Below are 11,395 nucleotides of genomic sequence, written 5' to 3'. Positions count from 1 at the left end.
ACGGAATCAATCCTCAATCTGTCCCTCAATTATCCATCTAATGCAAGGGTCAGGGGGTCCGGGACCCCTAGGGGGTCCTCAGAGTTACTACAGGGATTCCTCCAAATCTGTAATGAATGAATGGTCCTCCAAATCTTTGTGCGATAGAAACAATTTTTTATCCTTTTTTATATTAACCACTTGAACCCTAGTGTCCATATTCTGAGAGCTTTAGACAAAAACAGCAGATCTACAAGCCCACAACGCCTCGCACTGCGAGGCATTGTGAGCTTGTAGATCGGCTATTTTCGGCAAAGAGGTTTGGCGTAGAGGGGGGAAAAGAGCAGACAAAATACAGAGTGAAAGGACGAGTTTATTAAGTATTGACGGTTCAAGCGGTTAAATATGCGAAAACACAAATTGACGTGTCACAGGCTTTGGGACAAAATGCGCTCTCTGCGTTTTTAGTCAGCCGCGCACAAAAATAGTTTATCAGCTGGCAGCCATACCTCGGTGCGACAATGCCCTAACAGAGTATTTCTACATTGCCGTATTGATACTTTTACTAACGTTGAGTCCTCTTCCGCCACTGAGTGCCTCCTGTCTGGCTCCTACAGTATACACACCTTCTGCATCACATGACCCATATCTCTGAAGTCAGTCTAACATACTGACTAATCAGATAATCTCCCTGCCTTATATCCTCCTCTCTGCTTAAGAGCTCCAGGGCAGCCGATAGAACACACACAATAGGATGCATCAAATAATGCATTTGATAGACCTCAGTCTGCGCTCCTCTTCCAGAGTCATGTTACATGGTTCAGGATAGCGAATGGTGAATACTGAAAACAATATGAGCTCTGTATGCAGGAGAGCTGTTGCTGAGCGGTCTCCATTTGTCTCAGGACCCTGTAAACTTTCATTATAAGTGGCCACAAGGGTTGAGAGCCATGCATTATGCCGTAAAGCATATGGCTCCCGAAGAAAGGAATATGGACTAAATATTTGTGACACTTTTGTCAACATATAAAAACTAGACTAAAATGTTAGGGAGAGACTAGTGGAGAAGAGATCCAGTTGAACTAAAAGTAATTTCCTGTTTGGTTACGCTCGGGTGTTGTGCTCTGAAAATAGCAGATCTACAAGCCCACAACCCGTTGCAGTGCGATGCGTTGTGAGCTTGTAGACCTTTTTCAGCATGCAACAGGTATAAACTCAGCCATTAAGACAACATTTTTGTCAACAAAATGATCTGTAGAGTCGACTTAAATCTTATGATATTTAGTCGAGTTAAAGGACAACTTTGCTGTTTTACAACACAGGTTCATATTTTAGATAGTCATTAGAGAAAGAAAAGATGAGTGTTAAAAAAAATCATTTACATCTTTCTATCGTTTTAGTGATTTTAACGATTTTGATTTGCATGCAAGTGGCTAAATATGTCTTTTTAGACACAAAAAGCCCATTCCTAAGATGCACCGCAATCTTTCCTGGGCAGATATGACTTATGGGGGCTGGTGTAAATAGTAACAAAGAAATTGCCGGCTTATTGTATCTAAAAAGACATATTTAGCCACTTGTACGCATGCCCCCACCAACCGCTAAAACAATACCGCTAAAACAATAGAAAGCAGTAAATGAAAACGTTTTAACACTCATCTTTCTTTTCTCAATTTACAATCTAAAATGTGAACACTTGTTGTAAAAAAACAAAGTTGTCCTTTAAACTAGACTAAAACTAAAACATTTCAGATGACTAAAATATGACTAAAACTGAATAAAATGTTATTCAAAAGACTATGACTAAAACTAAATCTAAATTTCCTGTCAAAACCAACACTGATATGGACTCAGCTGAGTTAGAAACAAACCAGAGAGGAGAAAGAAAAGCGAGGGAGAAAGACAGACAAGCGAGGTTACGCCATTGAGACTGCTGTAGATACAGTTACTGATGTCCCTCTAAAGGACAGCGCCTAGCGACGATGAGATGAGCCATTTTGACTCGACTCAGATATGTTTCTGCATGGAGAGGAAAGAATGATAGAGATGAAGGACATAGATATATAGTTGAAACTGGTGGCGCTAGCAGGGGTGTCACAAGGGGGGAGAAATGGGACTGAGTTACTAGGGCCCAAGTTGGAGGGGCCTTAATTATTTTATACTTTAGCTATTGAAAAATAGCAGATCTACAAGCTCACAGCGCCCAAATGTATGCACATCTTTGAATATACTGTATGTATTTTTTTAAGCGAACATTTGTAACTCAAATTTTGCTTCTGGGGGGTCCCTGGAACTAAATATTTTGAGCTTGTAGATCTGCTATTTTCGTCGTGAAAATGTGTGCACATCTTTGAATATACTGTTTGTATTTTTTTAAGCGAACATTTGTAACTAAAAATCTTGCTTCTGGGGTCCCTGGAATGAAATATTTTGAGATGGGGGTCCGTGGCCAAATACATATCATTCCTTCACATGAAAAGGTTTGAGCACCACTGACATAGAAACATAGGTTTTTCAAAAAAACCTTAGAAGAATTTTAAATATTCAAAGACTTGCACAAATGTCCATGATTTTTCAAAACTCTGTGCCGCGCTGTGAGCTTGTATATCTGCTATTTTTCAATAGTTAAAGCACAAAATAACGTGCAATAATGCGTTCCCAGTCTAAATGGGTTAAACCCCCTTCTCCCCCTATGAAGAACATTCATGGGGGGCCCGCAGTGAATCCTTGTACCCAGGGCCCAGAATTTGGTGCGACACTCCTGGGCGCTAGGTTTTAACACTTCACCCTGTGGCACATCTGTCATCTGGAAGAGGGCAGAGGTCAGCATGACCAATTTAAGTTCAGAACAGGTTTTTTTATCGTTTGTTGTGAAGTCAGTGGCATTGGAGCAAAATGTATATCTTTTATCAGTGTAACATGGAAGCGATGGAATGGATCGCAATTAAGCTTAAAGTTGAATGATGAGATTATGTTATTGTGGCGCAGTCTTAAAATGAAGCACCACTCAGTTTAAGAATTTGCATATTTTATCATTTTGGCCAAAGAGAATTAAAAATGGGAACTTGTAAAGTAGAAGAAGGATCCTTCCACAACATTCATGCAAGTTCACCGAGTGCTGGACAAAATACCATAACTAAAATGGGTAATTCTGCATTATGAGTACTTTCTACATTTGTACTTTAAGTACATTGTGATACCAACACCTTTGTACTTTTACTCAAGTCAATTTTGAATCCCGGACTTCTACTTGTAAGGGTGCCCGCACACCAAAATACCTAGAGTGGAATCCGCCAATGCATTTCAATGAGAATGGAGCGTTTTTTTTTGCAGAAATCCTCTACTGGCAAAAAACGCTCCATTCTCATTGAAATGCATTGGCGGATTCCACTCTAGGTATTTTGATGTGAGGGCACCCTAAGAGAGTATTTCTGAACTCCAGAATTGATACTTTTACTGAAGTAAAACATGGCAGTACTTTTTCCTGTGTGAGGGGGGGATAAATCCCCCCCTCACACAGACTGCTGATGATGCCAGCTGTGCAAGCACTTGCATTGCATGACTCAACTGTGATGACATCATAGATGAGGGGGAAAAAAGCAGACTTGTGGAAGTGCTGGAGGTAGTTTGATGGTATCTTTTATCAGTCAAGGTTGTTCTGCAAACCTTTCAGGTAGTCCAGAGCGGTAGACAGACTGAAAATACATCATAAGACACATTTTGAAGCGAGAAGGACGGGGCAATATTGATTGACTGATTGATTGATTGATTGATTGATTGATTGATTGACTGATTGACTGATTGATTGATTGGTTGATTGATTGATCGATTGATTCTCACAACGCGTTGTGAGAATTGTAGATCTGCTGTTTTCAGGGAGTCAACACCTGAGCGCAAACAAACAAAAAATGACTTTTAGTTCTACTGGATCTCTTCTCCACTATAGTCCCTCCCTGACGTTTTTATTTGTCAACGAAATTGACAATGTATTTAGTCATAGTTTTACTCACCATAGCTCAGTTTTTGTGTAGTTATTTCATCTAGTTTTCGTCAGTGAAAAAGGGTAGTCAACGATTTTTTTTTGTCATAGTTTTAGTCCACGTAATCAACACTGATCTATCATCCTTATTCCTAAGGCAAAAGAGTTATTCTAAGCACTAGAGCTGATTCTGAACGACACTCAACTCAAAGAATATCGTTGCTTTCAGGCAGAAACATTCTATCTCGATATTTCAACATTTAATGTTTTTTCCCCCTTTTTGTGTAAGTGAATTTCCTACTTTATGAAAGGTGTTGCAAAAAGTGACAGATATACAGTAGCCTATATGGGCTAAATTTCACTATTGAAATAATTCATTATTTCACAGTTAAAAAAAATAAAATAAAAAAGGAATGGTTTTGAACATGCAGTAAAGGTCTCCACCCAATTGCAACGATCAGCATGGTGGACTTTGCCATCTGACTAAAGCCAACACAAAGCCAGCACGATTGCATGTGAAACCCGTCTATCATAAGGATTATCGGGTTTTCCATGGATGCATTATCATATTGCATAATCTCTCTCTTTGATAGCACCTGTGTGTGCTTACCACCCAGCTGTTTTCATAATAGCATTGCATAAGTAAGAATGTTTTTTTCTCTCATTCAGACGTTACATAATGGACCAAAACCTGGTTTACATGGGACAGCCCTGTGTCAGCTTGATGAAATGCAGCCTGGGTAGAAATGAGAGATTTCAATACAGTTGTTTCGGAATGTGGAATAATGCTGCAGGCAGGAATTTGATCATTCTAAAAATATATTTTTGAAAATATAAATAAATAAAACATCTGAAACCAAAAACAGACAATAGCAGGTTATCTTATTGCTACAACCTTTATTCATATATATATATATATATATATATATACGGTTGTGCTCAAAATTATTCAACCCCCCCTCTGCAAATCTGGTTTATGGGCTAAATTCACAAACTGACAACTGAATGAAATAAATAAATCATACAAGAACAATGTAAATAGCTCAAAACAAAAGTAACATTTGTTGTGTTTTTTTTTTTTTTCAAATTCAATGCTAAATGCCACTTTCACTTTCAGTTATTCAACTCTTAATTACACCTGAAAACATCTGTAATCAACTGCAATCGATTAATCAAGGGCTTAAATAGTTGCATCAGATGTGCAATCTGGCCTGACTAGAAGTTTGTTGACTTGTTGACTGTGATTAGAGCAGTTAGAAACATGGCTAAGTTTAAGGGATGGTCAGAAAAGTTCAGAGAAGAGATTATTGCTTTGTAAAAAAAAAAGAAGGAAAAAAAGGAAAAGGATATAAAACAATTGCAAGGACACTGAATGTTCCAAAAGATACAGTTTTGAGCATAGTTGACAATTTCTAAGTCCAAGGAACAGTGGTTACACTAATGAACACATTTGTCAGAGGGGGTTTAATAATTTCGAGCACAACTATATATATAGGGGCCTAATAAAAATAATAATTTATTTTTCTAAATCTATGCTCTTCAATCATCCAAAACCTCTTTGTTATTATGGCTAATGTTGACTGTAATGTTAACTGTAGTCCTTACAGAAATCATTCAATTAGTGTATCATGCTGCCTCCCTGTGGACACTACATGTCATTACAACATGCAGACAAAGTCCTGTGACCATCACAATTATTTTCTTTAGTTAATTTCACTCTACAAAAAGAGGGATCGGATTGCACTTAGCACCAGTGGTAACCAGTGTGGTTGGTGGTCCAGATCTTGACAGAGGTGACGCTGCACTGTGGCCCATGTCCTTGTGATTACGTTTTTTTCCCCCTTCTTTTCTTTTTTTCAGATCTTGGTTCTATAGAGACCATTCAGACCAAGCTATGAAAAAAATATGTATATGGTGTAAAATGTTCCCGTCTTCCCTTTCTGGTGCTTTGGGACCTCCCAGGACAGTAGGCCTATACGCCAGCCAGCTAACGTCCGATTTTCATAATATACCGGTAAGAATATGCCACTGGAATGACTCTGTCTGTGCTAGTGTGCTTCTGTTATGGTTTTTGATTGATTGATTGAAGAATTTATTAGCAGTTTGCAATAGAATAAAGTACAGTTTCATGACACAAATCACTGGTGCAAGGTCAACTAAAAGGAGATCCTGGTAAGCTTTACGGCTTAATTACTCAGAAACATATGTATCTCATATAACATTGCAAGGGGAGGCTCTCTCCATTCCAAAAAGGGGAGAAAAAAAGGGGGGGGGGGTGGAAACATGGGGGCTTAAGGGAGTTCAGTGCAGCAGCTATAAGTGACTACTTCCGTTACTCGCCTTTCGGGAACTGTAGTTCCAGACTATAGTCTATATAGCATACGGAGACTGTGGAATAGTTGTTGAAGCGGTGGAAACCGCTTCCAATGAATGGCTTTGTGTGTATCACGCCCATATATGGTCATTTCAGTCCAGAATGAACAGGCTTTTTCAAAAACAGAATGTCCGTTTAATTACCATATGGACATGGGACACACATTTTGCTTTTTGAAAAAGCCTATTCATTCTGGACTGATATTTTACACGTACGGGACAGGAAAAACATGTTCATTCTGGCCTGGAGTGACCATATATGGACATAAGGTAACGGACATTCTGTTTTTGAAAAACCCTGTTCATTCTGGACTGAGATCACCATTTCAGTTCAGAATGAATAGGCTTTATATGTGGGTCAGTGACGTGACGCCCCAAAAAATGTGTTTTTAAAAAAACTTTAAATTGCAGGCATAAAAGTTATTTACTTTTGTTCTACTCACTCTCAACCTTATGGAAATACATTTTGTTTTTAGATATGTTATTGGAATCAGACTTTATTCAGCAGTTTGTTGTACTTGTGCCTAAAATCCTCATATGGTGTGACATGAAAATAATTGTTCATAAAATGAAAATGGAGTACATCTTTCTTAAGTTACTCACTTTATCAAAGTCCTTTATCATAACTAACCAGTGATCCACTATAGTTTTTTGAAAATTAATTATATCTGTATATTTTTTTCATAATCGACACTCTGTGTGAGGCCCATGTTCATGATCTTACAACATATTTTAAATGTATTCTGTCAAAACTTTCTCTAAAATTACACAAATATTTGTGACTCTTCCTGATAATATTCTCTATGTAATCCATAAACATTTTTTTGGTTTAATCATTAATAAAGGTATGATTTCTCACTATTTGGAATGTCACACCAAATGATTTAGTGTCACACCGTATGATCATATCTTCATGTGTCAAAGCAAACTGTGTTTTAACCTACCTATTAGTGAGTACTGAACTTTACTGATTGATTAAACAATTACCCAGGATAACATGGCCTTAATATTTCTGAACAGGATATTATTGTAGGGCTTTAACATGGGATAAGAAAGAATTGTAGTAGTAGATGGATGATGAGGATGTGCACAGGAATGCTACGCACACCTAAGTCTTCTGCCGGCCCACGGCAGAAGGATCCTAAAGGGACAATAAGGCGCATAGCCACACTTGGAGCCAAGGCATTGAAGGCAACATTTTATTAACACCAATTAGTGGAAACAGAACTCAGCATTCAGGTAAATTGCTTTTTTCCGAAGTCTCCTGAACTTGAACACAGCATTTTGTGTTGAACAAATGTAATTAGGAATCATGACATTACACCACATCTCCACTAGCTAAAGAGTGCTGGGTTGCGCAACTCTTAAAATAGCTGATCTACAAGCTCTCGCAGCACAACGTGTTGAGAGCTTGTAGATCAGCTATTTTCGCTAGTTTTGTCTCGGGTCCTACCTTAACACTGTCCACTGTCCAGTCCAGTGAGTGAAAGTACAAAAGTATTAGATCAGATTAGATTATACATTTAGACTGTATTGTACATCAGCCAGTCGTATTTGGTGAGGGTAGCAAACCGGCTGCCTTGTTGCGGTTCTGCTATGCCACAGACAACCTCCTGCTCTTCGTAGAAAATGCAGTCTCGCCCCTTTGGCTCCTCTCTCCTTGCTGGGTCATTGTTTAGTTTCTCCCTGTACTTTCTCGTTCTCTCAGCACTTGTCATTGTCCAGCTGACAAAAGAAAATGGAATGTATAGTTTAAGACAAAGAGAAAATATTGTTTAGATTGAAACAATATGTTAAGGTTTCTGTGAAGGGGTTTCTGCTCTGTCTGATGAATTTGAAGTATCACTGAATGAAGCTAAATTTCATTTTATGTAAAAATGTTTAAAACAAATGTTTAAATGTACAAAAGAAACATGGAACTTTGTTATTTGTTGTTATATCTGTAGTTAAATACAGTATAAATCATATGGTGTGACAGTCAAGTCATATGGTGTGACAAGCAGACCTGTCACACCATATGATTAAGTGTCACACCATATTACTGTTTTCTCCATTTAGGTTTACCTTGAGGCTACTATGTACACATTAGCATGCTAACAGCATGCTAGCTATAACAAAGCAGCCTAGATCTACATGGAAATATGACCAAAACGTCAAATAACTTAAGCTTTTTTTAAAGAAAAGGTGTCACACCAAAAGACATCCAGAATGGTGAGTTTGTCAACGTTTCAACAAGATGGCATTTCATGAAAATGTTAAAATCATAACTCACCTCAGACACCTGTCTTGCAGTTGTGCTGGGAGTGCTGAATAGCCTTACAGAAGAAGGACCTCTCTAGCCAATAGGTGTCCAAATAATTGCCTGTTTAATTTTTCCAAACTAGTGTCACACCAAATGATTTTGGGTTGGGGGACAAAATGTTTTTGATCAGAAATGACTGAAAACATTATGCTTTGACTTTGAAAAGATATAGGCTCAAAATAGACATTCTTTTTAGCCTAAATTCATTTTCAAATGATTTTTAGCAATTATTTTTCTTAGTTTTATTCAAGTTCCCACTTTGAGAAACAAGGTCAGGACAGTCACACCATATGAGTTTTGCCATGTTTGGTTGAAGATTCTGAAGAAATGAGGAATGAAATGTTTTAATCTTGAGTAAGTTCACATAAAGCTTAATGTCCTGCACAATATTCAGAAGGTTTTTGACAAATATATTTTTTATTTATACATGTTTGACACCGAGGACAGCGAAAACGTTACGTCACGTCACCCACCCATGTCCTGTACATCTAGAATATGTGTGCGGTGTCCCTCCCGGTCAGATGAATGGATACTTTGAGGATTGGTCAAGCTTCTCATGATAATTTGGCCTTCAGGGTTTATCTGTCTTATTTAAACACTTTATATTTATTTATGTATTTATTGCCAGACCCATGAAATGGGTAGGCCTACATAAGCAAATGTCGGTCTGTCTGTCCGGGTTTTCTATATAAAGGGTATATATGATGATGACATGATGATGACATGCCTACAAAAGGCATGATGTCATAAATGATGATGACAGACAGGGGGTCTGGCACAACCAGGTTGACCTGGTCTAGTTTAATTACAAATTCTTATTTTAATGTATGTGTTTTAATCTATTTTATTTTTTAAACCTATTATACCAACTGTCATACCAGCTCTCAAATACATTCAGAATAGAAGTTTTATCTGTCCACCGCTTCAATTCGAACCGAGGTTTGATTTTTTATCAATGAATGCCTTTGGAGGAAGACGGATCTATTTGCCCACGGTGAACGACTGCAGCCCAGTGATGGCTCTGCCCAGGATCAGAGCGTGGATGTCGTGTGTACCTTCGTAGGTGTTCACCGCCTCCAGGTTCATGACGTGGCGGATGACGTGGTATTCATCGGCGATGCCGTTCCCTCCCAGCATGTCCCTGGCCTGCCTGGCGATGTCCAGCGACTTGCCGCAGCTGTTCCTCTTCAGCATGGAGATCATCTCCGGCGCCGCTTTCTTGTCGTCGATGAGCCTCCCTAGTCGCAGACAGGCCTGCAGGCCGACGGTGATCTCCGTCAGCATGTCGGCCATCTTCCTCTGCACTAGCTGGTTCCTGGCCAGTGGCACACCGAACTGGATCCTGTCCATCGTGTACTGGCGAGCGGCGTGGAAGCAGAACTCGGCGGCTCCCAGGGCGCCCCACGCGATGCCGTAGCGAGCCTTGTCGAGGCAGCCGAAGGGACCCGCCAGGCCGGACACTTTGGGCAGCAGGTTCTCCTCTGGCACCTCCACCTCGTCCATGACGATCATGCCGGTGCTCGAGGCCCGCAGGGAGAACTTGCCCTCGATCTCGGGCGTGGAGAGACCCTTCATGCCGCGCTCCAGGATGAAGCCGCGGACTTTGCCGTCGTCGCATTTAGCCCACACCACGGCGATGTCGGCCACCGGGGAGTTGGTGATCCAGGTCTTGGAGCCGGCGAGGGAGTACGTGCGGCTGAAGGGGTTGTATCTGGCTCTGGTCTCCATGCCGCCGGGGTCGCTGCCGTGGTCGGGCTCCGTCAGCCCGAAGCAGCCCAGGATCTCCCCGCGGGCGAGCCCGGGGAGGTACTTCTGCTTCTGCTCCTCGGTGCCATAGGCGTCGATGGGGTGCATGACCAGGGAGGACTGGACGCTCATCACGGAGCGGTAGCCACTGTCCACTCTCTCTGCCTCTCTGGCGATCAGGCCGTAGGCCACGTGGCTGGTCCCGGCGCAGCCGTAGCCTCTGATGGTGGGACCCAGGACGCCGAGCTCTCCCATCTCCGACACGATCTCCCTGTGGAACACTCCGTTCCTGTTGGCCATCAGGATGCGGGGCATGAGCTTCTCCTGGCAGTAGTCGCGGAAAGTGTCTCTGATCAGGATCTCGTCCTCTGTCAGCTGACCGTCTAGCTCCAGGGCGTCGTGCCACTTGAACGGCACCTTGGGTGCTTTGGGCTTCTGCCCGGACTTGTCCGAATGGAGTCTAGCAGCAGGTGCTGCAGTTCCCTGGGCTCTAGAGGATGCGATGAAGGCACACCTCTGTGGGTTGAGTAGCAGCCGACACACAGCGCTCCGCAGTGCCATGGTGGACGTCCTATTTGTGTTTTTAGTGTACAATATGTCACGTTTGTTCACCTCTGAGGTTGTTTACAACTGCTTTATTGTAGTGTAACCAACTTGAACGCGCACTATGTGCGCATGTCGGCAATGGTTTAAATTTATATTCAAATCCGACTGGTGAAATCATTCATGTAGGCTGCTAGCCTCCTTGTCAAAGATTGTACCGTTATGTTAATCCCACTGTCAAAGACTGCTGTTTCCACAGTGTATAAAAAGTCTGCTCTGGCTTCCAAGTAGGTGTATGTGTGTGGTCTGTCAGACGTGGACATGAAAGGGAGCGAGGCGTGCAGGGGAACTCCTATTGGCTTTCCTTACGTCGTTTGGTCGTATTCTGGTTGTTCAGGTCGTAAACTGCGTTTCGAGAATTTAAGGGTGTGTTATTTTAATGACGCTAGGTGTCAGCCGGCGCATTTATCAAC

At 41.1% G+C, this 11,395-nt stretch overlaps 1 protein-coding gene across 1 annotated transcript; it reads right to left on the bottom strand.

The window, feature by feature from the left end:
- Positions 1 to 9,614: 9,614 nt before the first annotated feature.
- On the bottom strand, positions 9,615 to 10,940 carry LOC308303291 (glutaryl-CoA dehydrogenase, mitochondrial-like; the record flags this gene model as incomplete). Its single annotated transcript, XM_080747629.1, has 1 exon — positions 9,615 to 10,940. The coding sequence occupies one exon, from the start codon at positions 10,938 to 10,940 to the stop codon at positions 9,615 to 9,617; it is 1,326 nt and encodes a 441-aa protein (XP_080603755.1).
- Between the last annotated feature and the right edge of the window lie 455 nt (positions 10,941 to 11,395).

This window comes from Nannobrachium achirus, assembly GCF_963921795.1.
Source record: "Nannobrachium achirus genome assembly, chromosome: 18".
Taxonomy (NCBI): domain Eukaryota; kingdom Metazoa; phylum Chordata; class Actinopteri; order Myctophiformes; family Myctophidae; genus Nannobrachium; species Nannobrachium achirus.
This window is presented reverse-complemented; position numbering and strand designations above follow the sequence as displayed.